The sequence below is a fragment of the Ornithorhynchus anatinus genome, chromosome 7, assembly GCF_004115215.2.
Source record: "Ornithorhynchus anatinus isolate Pmale09 chromosome 7, mOrnAna1.pri.v4, whole genome shotgun sequence".
In the NCBI taxonomy this organism is placed as follows: domain Eukaryota; kingdom Metazoa; phylum Chordata; class Mammalia; order Monotremata; family Ornithorhynchidae; genus Ornithorhynchus; species Ornithorhynchus anatinus.
This window is the reverse complement of record NC_041734.1, coordinates 1,071,448-1,097,787: the sequence shown is the minus strand read 5'-3', so window position 1 is coordinate 1,097,787 and position 26,340 is coordinate 1,071,448. Positions and strand designations below refer to the sequence as shown.

The 26,340-nt window shown below is 53.2% G+C and overlaps 1 protein-coding gene across 1 annotated transcript in view; it reads left to right on the top strand.

Moving 5' to 3' along the window:
• Positions 1-26,340, top strand: part of ZFHX4 (zinc finger homeobox 4) — a 109,439-nt gene that overhangs the window by 16,882 nt on the left and 66,217 nt on the right. Inside the window, exon 5 of the mRNA XM_029068831.2 lies at positions 25,161-25,395. Within this exon, the coding sequence (XP_028924664.1) occupies positions 25,161-25,395 (235 nt within the window). The remainder of the gene's footprint in view (positions 1-25,160; positions 25,396-26,340) is intronic.

Sequence of the window (26,340 nt, the reverse complement as noted above, 5' to 3'; positions counted from 1 at the left end):
CATTTTGGCTTCAGAGACAACAACGGGCTCACAGTCAATTGTATTTATTGAGCGCTTACTGTCTTAATAATTGTGGTATTTGGTAAGGGCTGTGTGTCGAGCACTCTACTAAGCGCTGGGGCGGATAAAAGCCAATCGGGTTAGACACAGCCCCTGTCCCATGTGGGGCCCACGGTCTTCATCCCCATTTTACAGATGATGGAACTGAGGCACAGTGAAGTTAAGTGACTTGCCCGGGGTCACGCGGCAGGCAGGTGGCAGAGCCGGGATGATGATGATGGTATTTGTTAAGCGCTTACTATGTGCAGAGCACCGTTCTAAGCGCTGGGGTAGATACAGGTAGTCCCACGTGAGGCTCACAGTTAATCCCCATTTTCCAGATGAGGGAACTGAGGCCCAGAGAAGTGAAGTGACTTGCCCACAGTCACACAGCTGACAAATGGCAGAGCCGGGATTCGAACCAAGGACCCCTGACTCCCAAGCCCGTTAGAACTGATAAATATACCACCAGCATTCATTCATTCAGTCGTATTTATTGAGGGCTGACTGTGTGCAGAGCACTGTGCTAAGCGCTTGGAATGGACAATTCGGCAACAGATAGACAATCCCTGCCCAATTAATCGAGGTGTCGCACCCCCCTCCCATGGATCACCCCTGCTTGGAGCATGGGGGTGGGCGCACCCCCAAATCGGAGCCCGGGAAGATCCCCTCAGCCCCCAGCCGCCCTTCATTCTGAGAAACTCTCCCCCGGGGTAGGCCACCCCTGGGGACTCCTCCAGCTTTCTTAATCATAATGTTGGTATTTGTCAAGCGCTTACTATGTGCCGAGCACTGTTCTAAGCGCTGGGGGAGATACAGGGTCATCGGGTCGTCCCACGGGAGGCTCACCGTCTTAATCCCCGTTTTACAGGTGAGGTAACGGAGGCCCAGAGAAGTGAAGGGACTCGCCCACAGTCACGCAGCCGACCAGTGGCAGAGTCGGCATTCGAACCCATGACCTGTGACTCCCAAGCCCGGGCTCTTTCCACTGAGCCACGCTGCTTTCTTCATTCAATCATATTTATCGAGCGCTTACTGTGTGCAGGGCACCGTACTGAGCGCTTGGAAAGTACAGTTCGGCCACAGGTAGAGATCATCCCTACCCAACGACGGGCTCTCGGCCTAGAAGGGGGAGACGGACAACTGAACCAAACAAGTTGATAGGCATCAAAAAGGATAAATGGCATCATAGATATACCCACATCATTAATAAGATAAATAGAGTAATAAATATCAATCTACACAAGTGCCGTAGGGAGGGCAAGGGGGTAGAGCGGAGGGAGGGAGTCGGGGCGACGGGGAGGAGGAGCGGAGGGAGAGGGAGGGCTCGGTCCGGGAAGGCCTCCCGGAGGAGGCGAGCGCTCGGTAGGGCTTCGAAGCGGGGAAGAGAGCGGGTTTGGAGGACGTGAGGAGGGAGGACGGTCCGGGTCGGCGGGGGGACGTGGGCCGGGGGTCGACGGCGGGACGGGCGCGGACGAGCCCCGGTTGAGGAGCCGGGCGGCGGCAGGGGAGCGGGGTGTACAGGGTGGGCAGTAGAAGGAGAGAAGGGAGGGGGCGAGGTGTTCAGTGGTCAGCGTGGCTCAGTGGAAAGAGCCCGGGCTTGGGAGTCAGAGGTCGTGGGTTCGTATCCCGACTCTGCCCCTTGTCGGCTGTGTGACGGTGGGCGAGTCACTTCACTTCTCTGGGCCTCGGTTCCCTCATCTGTAAAATGGGGATGAAGACCGGGAGCCCCACGTGGGACAACCTGATGACCCTGTATCTCCCCCAGCGCTTAGAACGGTGCTCTGCACACATTGAGCGCTTAACAAATACCGACATTATTATTATTATTGAACGCTTACCAGCGCACCGTGCTAAGCAGTTGGGAGAGGACAATATGACGATAAGCCGACACAGTCCCTGTCCGCAATGAACTTTACAGACTAGAGAACTGTTTCTCTCTCCCAGCTGCCCCTCTCCATCTCTTGCCCGTGGCTCATTGGAAAGAGCCCGGGCTTGGGAGTCAGAGGGCATGGGTTCGAATCCCAGCTCTGCCGCTTGTCAGCTGTGTGACCTTGGGCAAGTCACTTAACTTCTCTGTGCCTCAGTTCCCTCAGCTGTAAAATGGGCACGAAGACTGTGAGCCCCACGTGGGACGACCTGATGACCCTGTATCTACCCCAGCGCTTAGAACAGTGCTCGGCACGTAGTAAACGCTTAACAAATACCAGCGTTATCATTATTATTATTATTATTATTATTATTGCTGCCCTTCCCCATGAAGGCGATTCTCCCACGGGATTCTCCCAAGGACCTCCCCCCACATCCAGGCTTTTAGTCAAGCCTCTCGTTGGGAGGATTTTTCTCGTATTTATTTGACTTTCGTAGCTGATAAAGAGCAAGGTCTTGGGAGTCGGAGGTCGTGGGTTCTAATCCCGGCTCCGCCGCTTACCAGCTGTGTGACTTTGGGCAAGTCACTTAACCTCTCTGTGCCTCAGTGACCTCATCTGTAAAATGGAGATTAAGACCGTGAGCCCCACATGGGACCACCTGATTACCTTGTATCAACCCCAGTGCTTAGAACAGTGCTTTGCCCATAGTAAGCGCGTAACAAATACCGTCGTTATTATTATTATATCGAATAAGATATTCGGCATGACTGTTAGAAACGGCGTAACTTAGTGGAAAGAGCACGGGCTTGGGAGTCGGAGGTTGTGGGTTCTAATCCTGGCTCCGCCATTTGTCAGCTGTGCGACTCTGGGCAAGTCGCTTCGGTTCTCTGTGCCTCAGTGACCTCATCTGGAAGATGGGGATTAAAACCGTGAGCCCCACGTGGGACAACCTGATTGCCCTGTATCTACCCCACTGCTTAGAACAGCGCTTGGCCTATAGTGAGTGCTTAACAAATATCATCATCGGTATTATTATCACTTCCCACCTGGTGGCCCTGTGGACACAATCAGCCAATCACGGGTCTGTATTGAGCACTTACAATGTGCAGAGCACTGTGCTAAGTGCTTGGGAGTTTACAGTACAATAAACTATAAGCTCGTTATGGGCAGGGAATGCATCTGTTGCATCTTTATACTCTCCCAAGAGCTTAGCACATTGCTCCGCCCACCGTAAGTGCTCACTAAATACGACTGAATGAATGAGTGAAATAACAGACAAGTTGTCGGCTGAGTGACTGTGGGCAAGTCACTTCACTTCTCTGGGCCTCAGTTCCCTCATCTGTAAAATGGGGATGAAGACCGTGAGCCCTCACGCGGGACAACCTGATGACCCCGTATCTACCCCAGCGTTTAGAACGGTGCTCTGCACATAGTAAGCGCTTAACAAATACCAACAAGTGTCCTGGCCATAACGAGCTTAGAGCGTGGAGGGAGGTCTGGGTTAAAGGGGCTGGGCAGACCCCTCCTCTCCCTCTGAAATAGGTCAACCCCCCGCCCCAGGGGGGGAGACGCAGCCCCGTGACCGACTGCCTCGCGCGGGGGGCGAGTCCGTGGGTGAGGATGGATTCGGGGTCTCCCGTCTCAAACGTATCTCTGAAACCTTGTCCGCCCCGGCCGATTGAAAGCGTGAGCCCTGGATTTGGGTTGGACGGGTGTCCATCGGAAGGGCCGGGAAGGGGGAGCGCTCATCACGTCGGCCGCCGGAGGCCGGGGCGCCGGGCGCCGGCTGTGTCCGGCGGAGGGGCGTTGAGGGGGCAGAGATGGGGCGTCAGAGGTGCCCGGGGGAAGCGGGGGGGAGATACATGGGGCGGCAGAGGTGTCGGGGCGTGGGCCGAGACGCGGGGCAGCAGAGATTAGGGTGAGCAGAGGAGTGGGGGCTTGAGAGAGGGAAAGGCACAGGTCAGCAGAGGTCCAGGGGGGCAGAGGGGCAGGGGAGGTCCGGGGGGGCAGAGAGATGGGGCTGTAGAGGGGCAGGGAGGGAGGGCGCGGGGCAGGTCGGGGAGAGACACTGGGGACGGTCGAGATGAAGGGGGTGCAGAGCCACAAGGGAGCAGAGTTATCGGGCCCCGGGGGGTGAGTGTTGGACAGCGGAAGTCCGGGGGGATGAAGGGGTGAGGGGCCCGGGGGGCGAAGCCGCAGTGTGGTACGGTGGAAAGAGCCCGGGCTTGGGAGTCAGAGTTCGTGGGTTCGAATCCTGGCTCCGCCGCTTGCCAGCTGTGTGACTGTGGGCAAGTCGCTTAACTTCTCTGTGCCTCGCTTGCCTCATCTGTAAAATGGGGATTAAAACTGTGAGCCCCACGTGGGACACCCCGATCACCTTGTATCCCCCAGCGCTTAGAACAGTGCTTTGCACATGGTAAGCGCTTCACAAATACCCCCGTTTCTTTCTTTTATGATTAGCCCCCTGCCATTTCCCACAGCCCGGCCTGAAGCCTAAAAGCTTGTTGTGGGCAGGGAATGAGTCTGTTTATTGGATTATGCTCTCCCAAGCGCTCAGTACAGTGCTCTGCACGAAGCAAGTGCTCAGTAAATATGTATGACTGAATGAAGACCTGCAGATTCTGGGAACGACACGCTCGCCCCAGCCCGGCTCCTGGGTTTTCTCTCCCGTAGGCCCTGACTACACCCCCTCTCGGGTGCCTGTTCACAGTCAGTTCATCCATGGTATTTATTGAGTACCTACTAGGTGCAGGACACTGCTCTGAGCGCCTACTCCGTGCCGGCCACTGCTCTGAGCACTTGGGAGAGAACGATAGAGTTGCTCTGAGCACTTGGGAGAGAACGTTAGAGTTAGAGGATGCAATCTCTGCTCTTAAGAAGCTAAGAGTCTTCTATGTGCCGAACACTGTACTGAATGCTTGGAAGAGTACAATAGTTTTAAGACAGTGGTTCCCCTAACTGTGTGATACGTGACCTTGGGCGAGTCATTCATTCAATCATATTTATTGAGCATTGATGGTGTGCAAAGCTATAATGAACTTGGGTGAGTGCAGAGTTACAATAAAAAGACACCTTCCCCGCCCGTATCGAGCTTACTTCGCTTCTCCGTGCCTCAGTTTCCTCATCTTTGAAAAGGAGATTAAGACTGTGAGCTCCATGTGGAGTATGGATTGTGTCCAACCCGATGATCCCGAATCTACCCCAGCGCTTAGTGCGGTGTCTGGCATAAAGTAAGAAAAACCATTTAAAAAAAATTCCTGCCCCCAAGGCAATCTGCTGTGTGGAGGGCACTGTACTGAGTGTTTAGAGGAGCCTAATAGAGTTAGAAAACATAGTGGTCCTGCTTGTCGTTTGCTACGTGATCTTGGGCAAGTCACTTCACTTCTCTGGGCCTCGGTTTCCTTAGGTGTAAAGTGGATATTAAGACTGCGAACCCCATGCGGGACATGGACTGTGTCCAACCTGATTAGTTTGTATCTACCCCAGTGCTGGGCACGTAGTAAGCGCTTAACAAATACCATTAAAAAAAATTCCCGCCCCCAAGGCACTTTACTTTGTGGAGAGCACTGTACTGAGCACTTAGGAGAGGACAGTACAGCTCTCCCTGGCTTCAAGGAGGCAGGTTGGGTCCGGAGGAAGGGTCTGGGGGGTCTGGAGGGTCCGGGCCACCCTGGCAGCCTCTTCTCAGGAAGCCTCCCGTTTGATCCTCCTTTTATTGAGCCTGTACTGTGTGCAGAGCGCTGTGCTGGGCCCCCACGGTAAGCAGAACGCTGTGTCGGGTGACAGTTGTCAGCAGAGCACTGTGTTGGATACCTGAAGTGAGCAGAGCGCTGTGCTGAGTGCTCGTCGTGAACAGAGCACTATAATAGTAATTAATAATGATATTTGTTAAGTGCATACTATGTGCCGAGCAGTGTCCTAAGCGCTGGGGTAGGTACAAGGTGTGACTGTGGGGCTCACAGTCTCCATCCCCATTTTCCAGATGAGGTCACTGAGGCCCAGAGAAGTGAAGTGACTTGTCCGGAGTCACACAGCTGACGGGTGGCGGAGCGGGGATTAGAACCCGCGACCTCTGACTCCCAAACCCGGGCCCTTGCCACTTAGCCACGCTGCTCCTCACGTTGGGCGCCCGGCGGGAGCAGAGCGTCGTGCTCAGAGTCTTCCACTGCTGGGCTCCCGGTCCTTCCGACTCCCAGGCCCGGGTTCTATCCGCTGAGCCTCTTCCTCCTGCTTGGACTGTGAGCCCAAGCGGGACAGGGACCAGGCCCGACCCGATTCATTCGTTCAGTAGTATTTATTGAGCGCTTACTATGTGCAGAGCACTGTACTAAGCGCTTGGAATGGACAATTCCCTGCCCGATGACGGGCTCACAGTCTGACTCGCACCTAGGCCAGACACATAGTACTCGCCTAACAAATACCCTAAACATCATCATCACCTCCCCACCTCTGGCTCTCGGAGACCTTAAAAGCGAGCGGGGAAGAAACTCTTCCGTCTTCTCACCCGATTCCCTGTTTCGGCAGAAGAGGGACAAGACGGTGTTTATCGTAATGGGAGTGGGTTTTCTCAAAAGCCCAGGTTCTCCCCTCTGTCCCGGACGAGCGGGCTTTTAGCGGGCGATTTAGGTCAGCGGCCGGAGAGGAGGAGACGGGTTTCGGACCAGAGAGTTTTAAATCACCGTAATATAAATACGCTCCCCGTTTCATCCGGATTTTGCTTTTCTCGGAGGTAATTTATCCCCTCGGAGGAGCAGAGTCCCGTCCGTCTTTGCGATCTGAGGGATTAGGGAGAGTGAGGGTTAAATGCCGACCTTTAATCTTCCACAGCAACTTGGAGAGCGAAATATAATATGCAAATGGAACACGTTGGGTTTGTGTTTATGGATTTTAATCTCTGTAATTTAGTTTTAAGGAGATGGAGACTCATCTTTCGCCCGATTCGTTCTGAATCCCAAAGCAAGACGCCATTAATGTCTTGATCCTCTGGGTCTCAGGGGATGAATGTTTATCCTTTAGGGATTAGAATATCATTTTTTAAAAAAAACCCGACATTCTCCTAACGATACTTCGACATCCGGTCCAGGGCGGCAGATGTGTGTGTCTCTGGAGGTGTGTCTTTGTTTTCTCCGTGTGTCTGTGTGGGGCGGGAGTCTGTTGGAGTGTTGCGTGGGTGTCCGTGTGTCTGTTAATGCTTCAACGTCCAGCCTGGAGCAGCGAGTGTGTGTATGTGTGTCTGTCTTTAGGTGTGTCTTTGTTATCTTTGTGTGTCTGTCTGTCAGTGCTTCAACATCCAATCCAGAGCCGCGAGTGTGTGTGTGTGTCTTTAGATGTGTCTTTGTAATCCGTGTGTTTCTGTGCGAGTGTGTCTGTAGGAGTGTTGTGGGTGTGTGTCTGTCAATACTTCAACATCCAATCCAGAGCAGCTAGTGTGTGTGTGTGTGTGTGTCTTTAGATGTGTCTTTGATATCTGTGTGTGTCTGCGTGGGTCCAAGTTTGTAGGAGTGTTGTATGTGTGTATGTCTGTAGTTGTGCCTTTGTTATCGGTGCGGGTCTGCGTGAGTCTGAAGGAGTGTTGTGTCTGCGTCTGTCAATACTTCAACATCCAATCCAGACAGCAGCGCCTGTGTATGTCTTTAGGTGTGTCTTTGTAATCTGTGTGTGTCTGTGGAGCTGTGAGTCTGTAGGAGTGTTTTGTGTGTGTGTGTGTGTGTGTGAATACTTCAACATCCAGTCCAGAGCGGTGAGTGTGTGTGATAGAGATGTGTCTTTCTTATCTGTGTGTTTCTGTATGGGTGTGAGTCTGTAGGGATGCAATACCTGTTAATTAATTAAACACGATACTTGTTAGGCGCTGGGGTAGATACAAGTTAATCAGCTTGGGCACCTGTCTCACGTGGGGCTCACACTCTTATCCCCATTTGTTATCTGTGTGTGTCTGTGTAGGAGTGTTGTCTATGTGTCCGTTTGCCTGTTAATTCTTCAACATCCCGTCTGGAGCGGCGAGTGTGTGTCTTTAGGTGTGTCTTTGTTATCGCCGTGTGTCCGCGAGGGTTTGAGTCTGTCGGTACTTCAACATCCAATCCAGAGCAGCAGGTGAATGTGCGTGTCTTTGTCGGGGTGTTTTTGTTATCGGTGTGGGTCTGTGAGGGTGTGAGTCTGTCAGCGCTTCAACATCCAGAGCAGCAAGTGAATGTACGTGTCTTTGTAGGTGTGTTTTTGTTATCTGTGTGGGTGTGAGTCAGTAGGCGTGTTGTGTGTGTCTGTGTGTCTGTCAGTATTTCAACATCCAGCCCAGAGCAGCGAGTGTGTGTGTCTTTAGGTGTATCTTTATCTGTGTGTGTCTGTAGGAGTGTTGTGTACGTGCCTGTTATCTGTGTGTTTCTGTAAGAGTGTTGTATACGCGCCTGGGCATCTGATTTCCAACTGGGCCCTGGAGGCGCAGCGGGAGTGTGTCTGAGGAAAACTGCCTTTGCCCTGAATTTTAAAATGAACGATGGTCCAGGGAATAATAAAAATAATGATAATGATGGCATTTGTTAAGCGCTTACGATGTGCAAAGCGCTGTTCTAAGCGCTGGGGTAGATACAGGGTAATCAGGTTGTCCCATGTGAGGCTCACGTTTAATCCCCATTTTACAGATGAGGTAACTGAGGCACAGAGAAGTTAAGTGACTTTTGCCCAAAGGGACGTGAGCAGACCAATAGACCACAGACCTGCTTCTCTCCCTCCCTCGCGTACTTTTAAAAATTTTTAATGGTATTCATTAAGCATTTACTCTGTGACAGGCACCGCTCTAGGTGCCGAGGTGGATACAGGCTAATCGAGAGGGACATAGTCCATGTCCCACATGGGGGCTCACAGTCTTCACCCCCATTTTACAGATGAGGAAACTGAGTCCGGAAACCCCTCCCGACGGGGCCGGGCGCCCATCTGCTGAGAAACAGCGTGGCTCAGTGGAAAGAGCCCGGGCTTGGGAGTCAGAGGTCATGGGTTCGCATCCCGGCTCTGCCACTTGTCAGCTGGGTGACTGTGGGCGAGTCACTTCACTTCTCTGGCCCTCAGTTACCTCATCTGTAAAATGGGGATTAACCGTGAGCCTCACGTCGGACAACCTGATTACCCTGTATCTACCCCAGCGCATAGAACGGTGCTCTGCACATAGTAAGCTCTTAACAAATACCAACATTATTATTATTATTATTATCTGCTGCCCCAGAATGTCCCCGCCCCGGTCCCGGGCGGGCTGGGGGTGGGGTGTGCGGGGCGGTCACCCGCTTGTGACGCGTGACTTTCGGTCCCACCAGTGAGCAACTGTGGGGACATGAGCATGGTGTAGTGAATTAGAGTCCGGGCCTGGGAGTCAGAAGGTCATGGGTTCTAATTTCAGCTCCACCACTTAATATAATAATAATAATTTTGGTATTTGTTAAGCGCTTCTGATGTGTCAGACGCTGTACTAAGCGCTACTGTGTGGCCTTGGGCAAGTCACTTCACTTCTCCGCGCCTTAGTTCCCTCATCTGTAAAATAAGGACTAAAATTAGGAGCCCCATGTGGGACCGGACTGTGTCCAAACTGATTAGCTTGTATCCACCCCAGTGCTTGGCACACAGTAAGCGCCTAACAATTATTATCGTTATTTATTATTATTATCATCGAGTGCCGTCGGATCGTTTCTGATTCATACCGATTCTATGGATATATTTTCCCCAGAATGTCCCGTCTTCTGCCGTAATCCGCATCTTTGCTAACGGTTCTAATGTTATCGTCGGTATGGTCTCTATCCATCTAGCTGCCGGCCTGCCTCTTCCACGTTTTCCCTGGACTTCTCCTAACATTAGCGTCTCCTCCAGAGAATTAGTCCTCCTTATTATCTGTCCGAAATCTGCTAATCTAAGTCGAATCATTCGGCCTTCCGAAGACCACTTTGGCTTAATACGCTCCAAAATCTATTTGTTTTCCGGGCAGTCCATGGTATCTGCAAAAGGTTTCTCCAAAACCACATTTCAAGTACCGTGATTAATTAGCAGGTATTGAATCCCTGTTTTTACAGTTGAGTAAACTGAGGCCTAGGAAATGACGTCGATCCATCGATCCCGTAGCGCTCAGCACGGTGCTCGGTGCAGATTAAGTGCTCGATCTTATCGCCCATGAAGAGGTGGGAAGTTGGGTGTCTCGGGGGTGTGCCGGAGTCCTGATTTGTTCACGGAGACTGTAAGCCCCTTCTAGACTGTAAATCCGGTGTGGGCGGGGATTGTCTTTCTTTATTGCTGAATTGTACTTTCCAAGAGCTTAGTACAGTGCTCTGCACACAGTAAGCGCTCAATAAATACGATCGGATGCATGACTGCTCGCGTCAGGGATGGGTACGGGGGAACTTCACCCCCGCCATCCCTCTGGCCTCTGGGCAGGATAGACCCTGGGCCGTACCCACTCTACCCATTTTGCCCAGCCTGTGTCCTTCCCAGGGTAATTTTTTTTAAGGGTATTTGTTAAATGAGAGAAGCGGCGTGGTCTAGTGGAGAGAGTCGAGGCCTGGGAGACAGAGGGACCAGGATTCTCATCCAGCTCCGACGTTTGTCTGCTGTGGGACCTTGGACAAGCCACATTTCTTCTCTGGACCTCAGTTCCCTCATCTGGAAAATGGGGATTAAGACTGTGAGCCCCGTGTGGGACAGGGATTGGGTCCGACCTGATTACCTTGGATCTATCCCAGCGCTTAGTACAGTGCCTGGCACATTATAGTGCTTAACAAATACCATTTTTTTAAAAAAGGAAATATCTGAGAGGAGATGGATGGGCAACCATTGGAGGTTTTTGAGGAAAAGGGAGGTGGGGACTGAACGTTTTGTCAGAAAATGATCCGGCAGCAGAGTGAAATATGGGATTGGAGTAGAGAGAGACTGGAGACCGGGAGGCCAGCAAGGAGCCTGATCAGTCACTTGGTGGTATTTCTTGAGCACTTACACATCCAGAGCACTGTACTAAGCACCTGGGAGAGTACTGAACAACGGAATTAGCAGACCCGTTCCCTGTCCACAATGCAGTCATCCAGGTGGGACTGGATACATGCTTGGGTCAGCACAGTAGCAGTTTGGATGGAGAGGAAAGGGCGGATTTTAGCCGTGTCTTGAAGGTAGAACCGACAGGATTTGGGGACGGATTGAATGTGTGGATTGAAAGAGAAAGATGAGTCGAGGAGAACATCACAGTTACCCCCTTGCCAGATGAAGGATGGTGGTGCTGTCTACAGTGGTGGAAAAACTGGAGAGAAGGAGAGATTTGAGTGGGAAGGCAAGGAATTCTGCTTGACATTTTTTCCAAGGTATTTAATAATAATGATAATAATAATAATAATAATAATAATGGCATTTGTTAAATGCTTTCTAAGCGCTGGGGAGGATGCAGGGTGATCAGGTTGTCCCAGGTTGTAATGCCCATTTTACAGATGAGGGAACTGAGGCCCAGAGAAGTGAAGTGACTTGCCCAAGACAAGTGGTAGAGCCGGACTGAGAATATTTGTTAAGCGCTTCTTTTGTGTCAAACACTGTCCTAATCGCTGGGATAAGAATTAATTAGTTAATTAATAAGTTAATAAGTTAATTAGGTCAGATCCATTCCCTGTCCCACACAGAGCTCGCGGTCTGAGTAGGAGGGAGAACAGGTGTTGAATCTTCATTTTACAGTGGAGGAAACTGAGGCACAGAGAAGCAAAGTGACTTACCCAAGGTCCCACAGCAAGCAACGGGCAGAACTGGGATTAGAACCCAGGTCCTCTGACTCCCAGGCCCGTGCCCTTTTTCACTAGGCCATGCTCCTCTACTAGCTTGAGGAACTTGGAGCCCCTTTTTGGGTGGGGATTGTCTCTGTCTGTTGCCAAATTGTACTCTCCAAGTGCTTAGTCCAGTGCTCTGCACACAGTAAGCGCTCAATAAATACGATTGAATAAATGAAGCCAAGTCCTTCCGACTCCCTGGTCCCAGTGCCATCCGCTACGCCACACCGCTTCTCAGATTTGTTAAATCCACTGTCCCCGCAATCATCAAGGGGACCCCCCAAGTTGTCACGTTTTTTTTCCAGTTGACCTGCCGCCCCGCTCCTGCTGACTGGAGCTTCTCCCTGGGGAATCGTGTATTGCACAGTTTCATGGGACGTGTGCAGAGTGTGTCCACGGGTTCTCTGGACGTGGTGCCTGAGGGGATTATATCATCCTGCAGTTTACATTTGGAAAATAAATGAAGCCCCTGAGATTTGTCTTTCGGAAAAAAAAAAAAAGGCTAGGGTATCTATTGAAAAGTTTCTCTGTCTCTGAATGCAGCAGTTTATTATTATCGTGATGGTTTTTATTTCCATGCAGTTCAGATGCGGAGGGTCAGTTTACTCCCCTTGCAATTAGATGATTTTTTGTGTGTGTGTTTTGTTTTTGGTGTTTGTAAAAAGCTCATACTGTGTGCCAGGCGCTATACTAAGCGCTGGGGTAGATAGAAGATCATCAGGTTGGACACAGTCCCTGTCCTACATGGGGCTCACGGTCTTCATTCATTCATTCAATTGTATTTATTAATAATAAGAATAATAATGATGATGATGTATTTGTTAAGCGCTCACTATGTGCCAAGCACCATTCATTCATTCATTCATTCAATCGTATTTATCGAGCGCTTACTGTGTGCAGAGCACTGTACTAACCGCTTGGAAAGTACAGTTTGGCAACAGATAGAGACAGTCCCTACCCAACAGCCTCACTGTTCTAAGCACTGGGGTGGATTCAGGGTAATCGGGTTGTCCCACGTGGGGCTCGTACTCTTTATCTCCATTTTACAGATGAGGTAACTGAGGCACCGAGAAGTAAAGTGACTTGCCCAAGGTCACGCAGCTGACAAGTGACCGAGCCAGGATTAGAACCCGTGTCCTCTGACTCCCAAGTCCGTGCTCTTTCCACTCAGCCACGCTGCCTCTGTGCTTACTGTGTGCAAAGCACTGGGCTAAGCACTTAATCCCCGTTTTACAGATGAAGTAATTGAGACGCAGAGAAGTGAAGTGACTTGCCCAAGATCACAGAGCAGACAAATGGCGGAGCTGGGATTAGAATCCATGTCCTTCTGACTCCCAGGCCTGGACTCTATCCACTAGGCCACACTGCTTTCCAAGCGCTCACTGCACTCCCAGCTTGGTGCGACCGGTTCCAATCTGCCAAGCAATTGTATGTATTGAGCACCTACTGTGTGCAGAGAGCTGTACTGAGTGCTTAGGAGAAGATAACAGTCAGGAGACCCAGTTGAATCGAATTTACTGAACGTTTTACTGTGTGCAGAGCACTGTACTAGGCGCTTGGGAGAGTCAAATAGAACAATAAACAGATACATTCCCCGCCCAAAACGAGCTCCCTGCTCTCTACCAATTTAGTCTCCTGGGAGCACTGTACTGAGTACCTGGGAGAGGATGGCAGGTAGTAGGATTCCCTCTTTCAAGGATCTTGGAGTCTACTGGGGTGTGGGGAACTGGACAGTAAGAGGAATCATTCATATTGATTGAGCGCTTATTGTGTGCAGGGCACTGTACTAAGCGCTTGGGAGAGGACGGTATAACAGAATCGGTAGACACGTTCCCTGCCCGCACGAGCTGCCAGCCTAGGTGGGGAGAGGGGCAGTGAAAGAAATTACGGATGTGGATGGCAGTGCCGAGGGGCTGAGGGAAGGGTGAGTAAAGGGTGCAGATGCCTGCCTACTTGTTTTTGCCTGGCTACTTATTTTGTTTTGTTGTCTCTCTCCACACTTTTAGACTGTGAGCCCGTCGTTGGGTAGGGACTGTCTCGATCTGTTGCCGAATTGTACCCTCCAAGCGCTTAGTACGGTGCTCTGCACCCAGTAAGCGCTCTATAAATCCGATTGAATGAATGAATGAAGTGCAAGGGGCGACACAGAAGGGAGAGGACGTGAGAAGTACTGAGATGCAAGGCTATAACCACAAAATGCCACGCTGGGCATCCCTCGAGACGTAGGTGACGCAGGCGTCCCCGGAGCCAACCTCCTGTCTCTCCCCCGTCCAGTCCACACTCGGCCGCCTGGGTCATTTTTCTACAAAAACGTTCAGGACACGTCACCCCGCTCCTCAAAAAACCTCCAGTGGTTGCCCGTCCACTTTCGCGTCAAACAGAAACTCCTCACCATTTAAAGGCATCCATCCCCGCTCCCCTCCGACCTCACCTCGCCGCTCTCCTACTCCAACCCAGCCCACACACTTGGCTCCTCTAATAATAATGTTGGTATTTGCTAAGCGCTTACTATGTGCAGACCACTCTTCTAAGCTCTGGGGAAGATACAGGGTAATCAGGTTGTCCCAAGTGAGGCTCCCAGTGAATCCCCATTTTCCAGATGAGGTAACTGAGGCACAGAGAAGTGAAGCGACTCGCCCACAGTCACCCAGCTGCCAAGTGGCAGAGCCGGGATTCGAATCCTCGACCTCTGACTCCCAAGCCCGGGCTCTTTCCACTGAGCCACGCTGCTTCTCTATGCCAACCTCTCACCGGGCCCCCCATCTCGCACATCCCGCCTCTGGCCCGGAACGCCCTCCCTCAAATCCCACAGCCCACCGCTCTCCCCCGCTTCAAAGCCTTATCGGAGGCCCGTCTCCTCCGAGAGGCCTTCCCTGACTGAACCCCCCTTTCCTCTCCTCCCACTCCCCTCTGCCACACCCTGACTAGCTCCCTTTGTTCTTCCCCCATCCCAGCCCCACACCACTTATTCACATATCTGTCGTTTATTTATTTCAGTTAACGTCTGTCTCCCCCACTCCAGACTGTAAGCTCACTGTGGGCAGGGAACGTGTCGGCCTGTTGTTGTGTCGTACTCTCCCAAGGGCCTCAGTACAGCCCTCTGCACGCCACCCCGCACGCTCCGCTCCTCCGCCGCCCACCTCCTCACCGTCCCTCGGTCTCGCCCGTCCCGCCGTCGACCCCCGGGTCGCGTCCTCCCGCGGTCCCGGAACGCCCTCCCTCCTCACCTCCGCCAAACCGATTCTCTTTCCCTCTTCGAAACCCTACTTAAAACTCACCTCCTCCGAGAGGCCTTCCCAGACTGAGCTCCTCTTCCCCCTCTACTCCCTCTGCCGTCCCCCCTTTACCTCTCCGCAGCTAAACCCTCATTTTCCCCTTTTCCGTCTGCTCCTCCACCTCTCCCTTCCCATCCCCACAGCACCGTACTCGCCCGCTCGACTGTATATATTTTCGTCACCCTATTTATTGTGTTAATGAATTGTACATCGCCTCGATTCTATTTAGTCGCCATCGGTTTTTACGAGACGTTCTTCCCCTCGACTCTGTTTATCGCCATCGTTCTCGTCCGTCCGTCTCCCCCGATCAGACCGTAAGCCCGTCGAACGGCAGGGACCGTCTCTATCTGTTGCCGACTTGTTCATCCCAAGCGCTTAGTACAGTGCTCTGCACCTAGTAAGCGCTCAATAAATACTATTGAATGAATGCAGTAAGGGCCCAGTTAATACGATCGAATGGATAAACGAATGAATGAACCTGAGGAGCAGGGGATGAAGGGTGAATTCCTGCCGGGCTCTTCCTGCCAGCCTCCCTTGGTGCCCCTGGCCTAGGCCCCTCTGCCCCCTCGTGCCCGGTGGTTTGTTAGACGCTGTCCAGGAAGTGTGAGTTTTATGGCTCCCTCCTGCTGGGGTTTAAGAGCCAACTTGCCCCCATCCTGTAGGACAGGTTCCGGGCTGGGCTAATTAACGCCTCCGTTAACACCTCCTTGAGCCCCCGGGGTGCCCCTCCATGTCTCGGAGGGGAGGGGGGCGCTGGTAATCCGCCCTGTCCCTTCACCCTCCCTCACTGACCCGTTATCCATCCGGGTCCGTCCAAATAATAATAATTGTGGTATTTATTAAGTGCTTACTATGTGTCAAGCACTGGAGTGGATCCAAGCAAATCATTCATTCATTCAGTAGTATTTATTGAGCGCTTACTATGTGCAGAGCACTGTGCTGAGCGCTCGGAACGAACAAGTCGGCAACAGATAGAGACAGGCCCTGCCGTTTGACGGGCTTCCGGTCTAATCGGGGGAATCGGGTTGGATGCAGTCCCGGTCTCATGCGAGGTTCACAGGGTCAGCCCCCGTTTGAGAGGTGAGGTAGCTGAGGCCCAGAGAAGTGAAGTGACTTGCCTAAGGTCACCCAGCCGACAAGTGGCAGAGCCGGGGTTAGAACCCATGACCTTTCGACTCCCAGGCCTGGGCTCTGTCCTCTAGGACATGCTGCTTGTCAAATGGCAGATAATAATAATGTTGGTATTTGTTAAGCGCTTCCTAGGTGCAGAGCACTGTTCTAAGCGCCGGGGGAGATACAGGGTCATCACTTTGTTCCACACGAGGCTCACAGTCTTAATCCCCATTTTCCAGATGAGGTCACTGAGGCACAGAGAAGTTAAGTGACTCGCCCACAGTCACACAGCTGACAAGCGGCGGAGCTGGGATTCGAACCCACGACCTCCGACTCCCAAGCCCGGGCTCTTTCCACTGAGCCGCTCTGCTTCCAGCAGATGCTGGAAAAGGACTGGGCTCAGGTCGTCCCACCCTCTTAAGGATGGCCTCGTGGGTTACCGGGATTGGGGATGGGGAATTCTTGGAATTTTTCACCCCCGCTCACCTCAGTAGGGAAGCAGTGTGGCCCAGCCGAAAGAGTATGGGCCTGGGAGTCAGAGGACCCGGATTCCAATCCTGCCACTTGTCTGCTGTGTGATCTTGAGCAAGTCACTTCAGTTCTCTGTGCCTCAGTTTCCTCACCTGTAAAATGACAGTTAAGAGTGTGAACCCCATTAGGGATATGGACTGTGCTCAACCTGATTAGCTTGGATCTAATCAGATGACCCAAGTAGATAATCAACGTGGCATAGTAGATAGAGCAGAGGCCTTGGAGTCAGAAGGCTTTGGGTTCTAATTCCGGCTCCGCCTCCTGTCTGTTTGTGAACTTGGGCAAGTCACTTCACTTCTCTGTGCGTGTTACCTCATCTGGAAAATGGGGATCGAGACCGTGAGCCCCGCGTGGGGCAGGGACTGTGTCCAACCTGATTTGCTTGCACCCATCCCAGCGCTTAGTACGGTGCCTGGCGCACTGTAAGCGCTTAACAAATACCATAAAAAAAAATAGGGCATGCAGTTCTGTTAGAGGGGGAATTGGCTGGGAGTTCCACAATTCTCAACCGGCCTCTTCTTGACTTTCTCCGCCGTCCCCCCTTGCCGCCCTCTCCCCTCCCCGCCCCCCGAGTCTGCGGCCTGGCAGCCCAGAGGAGCCCAAGATGTCCCCGACTTCCTGGAGGCTTCCCTGGCCCCGTCCCAGGCAGGGGGAGGCCAGACCCTTCCCAAACCTCCTCCACCTTCCTTCTCTGGGGTTTTCGAGGGCCTTCAGTCGGGAGGGTGGAGGGGCAGGGGGTTTGTCCCACCCCTGGGCACCCATCTGATGGGCACCGACCCTGGGGAGGCGGAGAAAGAGTCCCCTCCCACACCCCCCGTCCACCTCGTCGAAGTCACCTCCCGCACTCCGACCGTGAGCCGATTTTCCCCGGGCCAGAAGAGGTGCCAGGCGGGGAGGGTGGGCTAGGACCAGCCCCGGTCCGGGGGTCGAACCCCAGCTCTGCCAATTGGGATGCCCGGCCGGGTGCCCACCCCGGGGCCCCCACCCACATCTGGACTTTCTGGACAGGGGAATGGACGAGCGACCCATCGCGGTTGGGCGGCGAGCACTTTCAAAGAGCGGAGCACCGTGCAGCGGGCTCGGCGGGGGCGGCGACAGAGACGCCGTCCCTGCCCTCGAGGAGCTTACCCGCTACTGGGTGCAGAGCTCTGTACTGAGCGCTTGGGAGAGGACGATAGAGTAGAGATGATCCCTGCCTTCAAAGAGCTCCCAGCTTACTGTGTGCAGAGCATCGTACTAAGCACTTGGGAGAGGACAGGAGAGTAGACATGGCCCCTGCCCTCGAAGAGCTTACTGGCCTCTCTTGTGCAGAGCACTATACTGAGCACCTGGGAGAGTGCGATAGAGTTAATAGACAGGATCCCTGCCCTTGAAGCGCTTCAAGTCTGCTGTTCGCAGAGCACTGTGCAGGGCACATGGGAGAGTGCAAAACTAGTAGACACGATCCCGACCCTCCAGAAATTTACAGTCTAGCATTAATCAATCATTGGTATTTATTGAGCGCTTACTGTGTGCAGGGCACCGTGCTAAGCGCTTGGGAGAGGACAGCGGAACAATAAGCAGACACATTTTCTTGCCCACAACGAGCATCCAGTCTAGAGGGGGAGACGGACGTGAATAAAGAAATGAGCGATATGGACATAAGGGACCGGGGGGACGAATAAAGGGAGGAAGTTAGCGCTTAGTACAGTGCTCTGCACATAGTAAGCGCTCAATAAATACCATTGACGACGATGGTGATGATGAGCAAGTCAGGACAGCCCCTCAACCTGGGGACAGGGTGGTCGTATTCATTCATTCAGTCGTATTCATCGCGCTTACTGTGTGCAGAGCACTGTACTAAGCGCTTGGAAAGTACAATTCTTCTGTTCTTGAGCTGAGTGGGGAGGCGGGGCAAGGGGATTTTAGGGGAGAGGAGGGACCAGAGACATGGAGCTCCCAATCCAGCGTCCAGACCGGCCAGGGGCGATGAGGAGAGACCCCAGGGAAGATGGACGTCATTTGGGGTGACCCGAGACCCCTCGGGCCGGGCCCCGACGGAAGCCCCGTCTCGGCCGGACCGGACCCAGGCGCCTCGTAAATCAGGGCCCGGAGAGAAGGTTGTTTCGGACAGAAAACGTCGCGCCTCTGGTCGCAGCTGTGTCCCACAGCTTCGGGACTCCGGAGACTTGATTAAACGAAATTAATTTAGATGGAGGAGCAATTTATCCGTAATGATCTATGTCTCCCCTCGCTCAGAGCGGCGGCGGCTTCGGCACTGGAGCGCCAGCGCGATTCTAACACCTTTACCATTTAGGACGGTATAGACCCTCGGCAACCCCGGTCCGTGAACCGGTATCTACTTGTCGCTTCAAGCAGTCCGAACATTCGACCCCAAAGTAAGAAACACATCGGTCCGAGAGTCGGACGACTGTGGGTCGGACCCGGCCGGGAGCGTCCAGGCCAAATCAAGTGTTCGTTTCCTAGAAGGCCCAGCTGTTTCCCTTGAGAAGCGGCACGGCGTAGTGGCTAGAGCACGGACCCGGGACTCAGAAGGTCATGGGTTCTAACCTCGGCTCCGCCACTTGTCCGCTGCCTGGCCTTGGGCAAATCACTTCCCTTCTCTCGGCCTCCGTTACCTCATCTGGAAAATGGGGATTAAGACCGTGAACCCCATGCGGGACAGGGACTGCTTCTAACCCGAGTTGCCTGTATCCACCCTAGTGCTTAGTAAGGTGCTTGTCGCATAGTAAGCGCTTAACTACCATTATTATTATTATTATTCACATAGCCTCTCCCGGGATTGGACTGCCCATGGGGTGTGGAGTTGGGAGTTGTGATTGTCCTGAGATCCCATCTCTCCTCACCTCCCCCATTAAATCATAAACTCCCTGAGGGCGGGGATCTCTGTCTACATACATTTGTACGTAAACTGTGGTATTTGTTAAGCACTTTCTCTGTGCGAGGCACTGTACTAAGCGCTGGGGAGGGAACCCAAGCAAATTGGGTTGGACGCAGTCCCTGTCCCACATGGGGTTCACGGTCTTAATCCCCATTTTCCAGATGAGGTAACTGAGTCGCAGAGAAGGGAAGTGATGTGCACAAAGTCACAAGAAAAGCGGCAGAGCTAGGATTAGAACCCATAACCTCCTGATTCCCAGGCCTGTACTCTGACCACTAGACCATGCTGCCTTGAGTTTTTTGCACACAGTAGGCATCCACTACAACGTTCCAGACAGCCAGGACAACCTTCCACAACAGGCATCCAGTACAGTACTCCGCATGCAGTAGCCACCCAATACAGTGCTGAGCCCACCATAGTTGCCCAGCAGAGCACATTGCACACAGGGGGCTCCCAGTACAGCTCCTTGCATGCACCTCTAGAAGCAGTGGAAAAGGTCCAGGCCTGGGAGTTGGAGGACCTGGGTTCTAATTCTGGCTCTGCCAGTTGCTTGCTAAGTGGCCTTGGGCAAGTCACTTCACTTCTCTGGGCCTCAGTTTCTGCAACAGTGAAATTGGGATTAAATCTTACTTAGAGTGCGAGCCCCTTGTGGGACAGAGATTGGGTCCAACCCGCTTGACTTGTATCTACCCCAGCGCTTAGACCAGTGTGTGACTCTTAGTAAGCCTTACCAAATACCATAATAAAAATTAGGCATCTATTATAGCAATCCTTTTCCAGCAGGTACCCGGCACAGTGCTCTGCACACAATATGCTCCCGGGACAGTGCTCTGGCTACAGCGGGCATTCGAGACAGGGCTAGCGCTCTTTGTGCAACAATAATAATAATAATGGTATTTGGTGAGCGCGTACTGTGTGCCAAGCATTGTGGTAGATACAAGATCATCAGGTTGTCCCACGTGGCGCTTACGGTCTTAATCCCCATTTTATAGATGAGGGAACTGAGGCTCAGAGAACAATAATAATAATAATGTTGGTATTTGTTAAGCACTTACTAGGTGCAGAGCACTGTTCTAAACGCTGGGGTAGACACAAGGCAGTCAAGTTGTCCCACGTGGGGCTCACATTCTTAATCCCCATTTTAAGATGAGGGAACTGAGGCACAGAGAAGTTGTGACTTGCCCACAGTCACACAGCTGACAAGTGGCAGAGCCGGGATTCGAACCCATGACCTCCGACTCCAAAGCCCGGGCTCTTTCCACCGAGCCACGCTGCTTCCGTACAGTGCTCGGCTCATAGAAGTCGCCCGGTGAGGCGCTCAGCACACCGCGGGTGCCCAGAAAATGCGTTGGGCAGGTGGAGCGGCCGCGGTGTCGGCCGGGAGAGCGTCCGTGAGAGTGCGTAGGGTGGGTGGGTTTTTTGCACGGGCCCGGAGCCGCCTTCCAACCGAGGCCTCGCTTTCACATTCCGCGCTGGCTCTGCAAACGGGGGCCACTGGAAGGACCCTCCGATTCCTTAATTGCGTCCTGCCTGGGGCCGGGAGAGAGGTTTTTGGAGCCCGGCGACCCAGGGAGGAGGGAGGGATGGAGAAAAGGAGGAGGAAGGGGGACAGGGAGGGAGGCAGACCCTAGACTGAAAGCTCCTTGTGGGCAGGGCATGTGTCTGGTTATTGTTTTATCGTACTCTCATTCTTTCACTTGTTCAGTCGTATGTATTGAGCGCTTAGTGTGTGCGGAGAACTGTACTGGACACTTGGAAAGTACAGTTCAGCAATAAAGAGCGACAATCCCGGCCCACGCCGGACTTCCAGTCTAGAAGGGGGAAGGCAGACATCAAAACAGATGAACAGGCCCCGGTATAAATAGGTGGAATTCTAGATACGTACACATCGAACCAAATAAACGGGCATCACTATAAATAAAGCGCTTAGTACGGTGCCCTGCACGCAGTAAGCGCTCAATAAAGACGATTGAAGGAATGAATGAATGCAGGGGAGAAGGGAGGGAGGAGGAAGGGAAGCAAGGGGGAGGGAGGGCCCGGCCTCTCCTCCTCTCGGAGAGCCCTTTTCAGAAAGAAACAAAGATAGCGGTAATTAATGACCCCAGCTCTGGGCCAAGAAAGCTTTCTTCTGACAACTCCAACTTAATTAAAACTTAAGACGTTTCAATGGACTCAGAAAAGCCCCCGATGGGGCGGGTTCTTACAGGCTCGTGAGAAAATTTTGTAAATTAAAGGAAGAGATGTGTTCCACCGCCGGTGCCGGGCCTCTAATCCCTGTCACTGAAAGAATCTCTTTAGCCGTCCGTACGTGCGTCCGTCCTGCCGTCCGTCGCCTTTCCTTTGAGCCGGCTCCCACACCTGCAGAGGCTTTTTTCCCCCCCGCACTTCCTGCGCTGCTCAGAAGAAGGGCCCTTTTTGTGTCTTGCGGAAGATCAGATAATGGAGGCCGCGCCGGGCCTCTTTGTTTTTGTGCGGCCTACATTAGGCCGGGAGGGAGGTCGGCCCCCGTGGCCGGCTGTGGCGGCCCGGGGCCCGAGGCGGGGGTGAAGGTGGGTCTGGGGGAGACCCCGGTTTGGGGGGGAAGGGGTGGACGGACTTCGGGGGGGAGGGCCGCTCACGCTGAAGGGGAAGGGGGCTGGGCGGACGGAGCCGCCCGCTCGGTGAGGCGTGAAGGGTCCGCGGACCCCGACCTCCTCCCTCCCGCCCCCTCCTCACAAGACCCCAGAGAGGGGTGTGCGCCGCCCCGCTCCTTCCATTCCCCTCGGCCCTTCGGGGGATCCGGAGACGCTTTTTGGGGGGACCAGGCCGTCCAGCGAACTCGCCAGCGGTTGCCGGTGGGCCTCTGGGTTGACGCCCCTCCAGAACGGGAGCTTCGTTTCCAGTCTCTTCACCCCCCCAACCCGAGGAAGGGCTTGTTCTGTCACGTCCAACCTCTTCCCCCAACTCCTCCCTCACACGCACGCACGCCCGTGTACGCATCCGTGCCCGCGTTTCGTTCCATCGTATTTATTAAGCGCTCACTGTGTGCAGAGCGCTGTACTGAGCGATGGGGAAAGAACCATACGATGATAAACAGCGACAATCCCTATCCACGACCAGCTCGCATGTGGCAGTCCTCTCCACGGCCACAGGCCCGCCGGGCCTGGCTCGTCTTCCTTCCCTCGGGGATGTTCATTCCCCGAGGACGGTCTCCTTGAACACGCCTCGTATGAGGCCCCCGTGCCCAGAGGCGTCGAGGCTGGGGTCGGAAGCCGTCGGGGTCCCTGCCGAGAGATACAGAGACCCAGAGAGACGGGAGAGTGGGGGGAGAGCTGAGTGGATTAGACTGTAAACCCATCAATGGGCAGGGATTGTCTCTATCTGTTGCCGAATTGTACATTCCAAACGCTTAGTACAGTGCTCTGCACATAGTAAGCGCTCGATAAATACTATTGAATGAATGAATGAATGAATGGAGAGACAGGGAGGCATTACTGTCTTGAAGGTGGAACTTTCTGAGGTGATTTGGGGGCGCGGTTTTTTTTTTTTCCGGTAAGGAGGATCAGGAAGGTGGTGTCGCTCAGGGTGACGGCTTCAAACCCGCAGGTGCCGGCCTGCTCCGGTGCCTTCTGGGAAGAGAACGGTCCGGGGCGGTGACTGTCCTCGAGGCCGTTCCCGAGAGAGGGACCCCGGCTGTCCACGCGGGCACCGTCTGGCACACGAGCCCGGGCGGCCCGGTTTCCGGGAGAGTCGCCAACCGGACCGTCTGCTGGCTCCTAACCGTTTTCAGACATCCAAGCCGGGGCTCGCGTCCGGAGCGTCAGCTCGAGCCTGGCCTAGTGGATAGACCTCAGGCCTGGGAGTCCGAAAGACCTGGGTTCTAATCCCCGCGCCGCCCCTCTTCTGCTGTGTGGCCTTGGGCAGCTCGCTTCACTTGGCCTCAGTTCCCTTATCTGTAAAAGGGGGATTAAGACCGTGAGCACCGGTGCGGGACAGGAACTGTGTCCAGCCCCAGTTGCTTGTGTTCGCCCCAGCGCTTAGCACAGCGCCTGGCATATCCGAAGCGCGGAACAAACACCACAGTTATTATTATTTGAGCGGTAGCCAGAGCCAGGTGACTCTCCGAGAGTCCTCGAGCGCAGAAGGCTAACCACTGAACCGCCACCTGTCCTGTCCTCCCCCGAACCAAATCGATGAGGCCCCTCGGTAGGTGAGGGGGACCCGGGCCGGACAGTCGAGGCTGGGGAGGGGACGTCCCGCTCCAATCCACGTTATCTGAGAGTCCCCCTGCCCCCCATCCCCATCCCCCATTTCTGTCACGCTCCCCATTTGCAGGGAACTGACGTCGGTTGCCTGAAATGGAGCCACCCCAAGTAAATTTTTAAAAAAAAAGGAAAAAAGTTTTTAAAAATAAAACTACTGTAACCGAATATGTTTGGGAGTTGTAAAAGTTTTTCCATTGAAAAAATCAGAATTTGGAAGGCTCCTGTTACATGCTGTGGGCTGAAATCAGAGTCAGCAGTGCTTGCGAAAACAGATTTTTTTTTTTTCACAAAAATTTGTTGCGGGTCACTGTGAATGGTAAAAAAAAAAAGAGTTTCACATCATAGTGTCTGTTTTGAATTAGGTTAAACTTCAAATTAAGTTACTTAACTTTTTAGTGTATCTAACATATAATTAAGAGAAACATTTTTGTTTATAGAAAATGTAAGTTTATTCCATGCATGCAGATTTATGGAAAATTTAAATAAACATTTACGTTTGAGTCAGTTTTGGAAACAGAGTAACCCCTCTAAGATGGGGCCGGGCCGAAGCCGGCCTCGATCGGAATTCCGCCGTCTCCCCCGGTCTTGGAGTTTGCGCTCTGCGGGAAGACCTCCCCCGGCCCGGGAGCTACTCTCTGCGGCCCGGCGGTGGAGGGGTCGGGGGGAAGAGGGGCGAGGGGGTGGGCGCCCTCCGGACCCCCGCAAGTCACGAGCTCGCTCCCCCGGCCTCCTCGAGCCCCGCCGGACGTCCGTGGCTTTGAGAGTCGGGCCCCCCGGGTCAATCGATCAGGGCTATTTATTGAGCGCTCGATGTGTGCAGACCACAGGACTCAGAACGTGGGAGCGTCGATAGCCACGTTCCCCGCCAACAACGTGCTTCCGGTCTAGAGGACGACTGTATCCGTCAGTCGATGGTATTAGTTGGGTGCTCACTGTGTGCGGAATACTGTACCAAGATGCAATTGATGCCTTTCGATGTCATCGATGCCCGTCTTCTTGTTCCGTTTTGTTGTCTGTCTCCCCCTTCTAGACTGTGAGCCCGTTGTTGCACAGGGATGGTCTCTATCTGTTGCCGAATTGTACTTTCCAAGTGCTTAGTACAGTGCTCTGCACACGGTGAGCGCTCAGTAAATGCGATCGAATGAACGAGAGGAGAGTATAACAGAGTCGGTCGACTCTTTCGCTGCCCTCGACGAGCTTCCGTTCCGGTCCAGGGCATGAACAGAAATCAGTCGAGGCCAGATCCGGACATGAGTGGTGTGGGGCTGAGGGAAGGGCGAATAAAGGAAGAAAATCCAAGTCCAAGGGGCGATGCAGAAGGGAGCGGGAGAAGAGGAAGCGGGCCCTCCCTCCCCCTCCAGGGGGACCGGCATCCCCGGGGCGCGGGGATGGGGGTGTCGTCCGCCCTCTGAGCGCCGTCTCCTCCCTTTCAGCACTTGCAGAAGCACGAGGGGACGGTCAGTCCCGATTCCTGCTACTACTACTGTGCCCTCTGCGATTACTCCACCAAGGGGAAACTGAGTCTGGTCCAGCACGTGCATTCCGTCAGGCACCACCAGACGGAAGGCCTGCGCAGGCTGCAGCTCCACCAGCAGGGCCTGCCCCCCGAGGACGAGGAGAACCTCAGCGAGATCTTCTTCGTCAGAGACTGCCCGCCCGAGACGCTGGGTGAGTAGACTCCCTCCTGGCCCCCCCTCCGGTCCTGGGTCCCCCCCTTCCCCCGTCCCCCTCGCCGTCTCCCCCCTTCTCCCGCTCCCCCATGCGTGTACACACCCCAGACTCTGCAAACTCGGAGCCCGGCCCCCAGTGTAAAACACGGCAGCTCTTAATCTCTCCGAAATGAACATATTGTTCCCATTACAACTTTCTTTTTATATCAGTACCATACGCAGAGTCCTGCATGCGGTGACATCTTTAGCAGGCATGCAGGAGGTTATGAAACCCTACCTTAAGGAGGATCTCACAGTGAAATTTTTCCCCCTAGAGTGAGCTTTAATTTCCTTTCTCATGACCAAAGCAATTTGGCTTTCATTTAAAAGTTTCTTTGCTGCCAGCAGCTAATAAGTATAACAGGACTGTAAAACATTCTGAGAGAAAAAAAGATTAATAGTTTTATTTGAGAGAGACCAGTAATTTAAAACATAAGACCCAGTCAAGGCCCATTATACAATAATTCCAATGTTAATGCTACTTTGCAGAATGAGCGCTTAACTTGTTTTTCCTTTGGTTGACCTGGTGCGGGGAAACAGCTAACACGTTTTGAATGGCATTCCCAAACTGAATTAATCTCTGTTCCCCAAAGTGTCCTGTTTATATATGAAATCCAGAAACAGATGTTCTTAAGCTAAAAGCCACATGCGAAACTTTATGCATTAAAACTGCCCATATTGGAATTAAATGAGACGGCTGTGCTTTTGGTTTTAATTATAAACGGATCAAAGGTGGTTCGAGGGTTTGGGTGCACCGAGAAAGAAAGAACGACTGATTTAGATCAATCATTATTATGCATTTAAAAAGACCGTTTTTCGCTCTCTCTCTCTCTTCCTCCCTCTCCCTTTCTACGCCCGTTTCCCGCCGCCCCCCCCCCCCCCCGAAAAAAATTTTTGGCAAGAG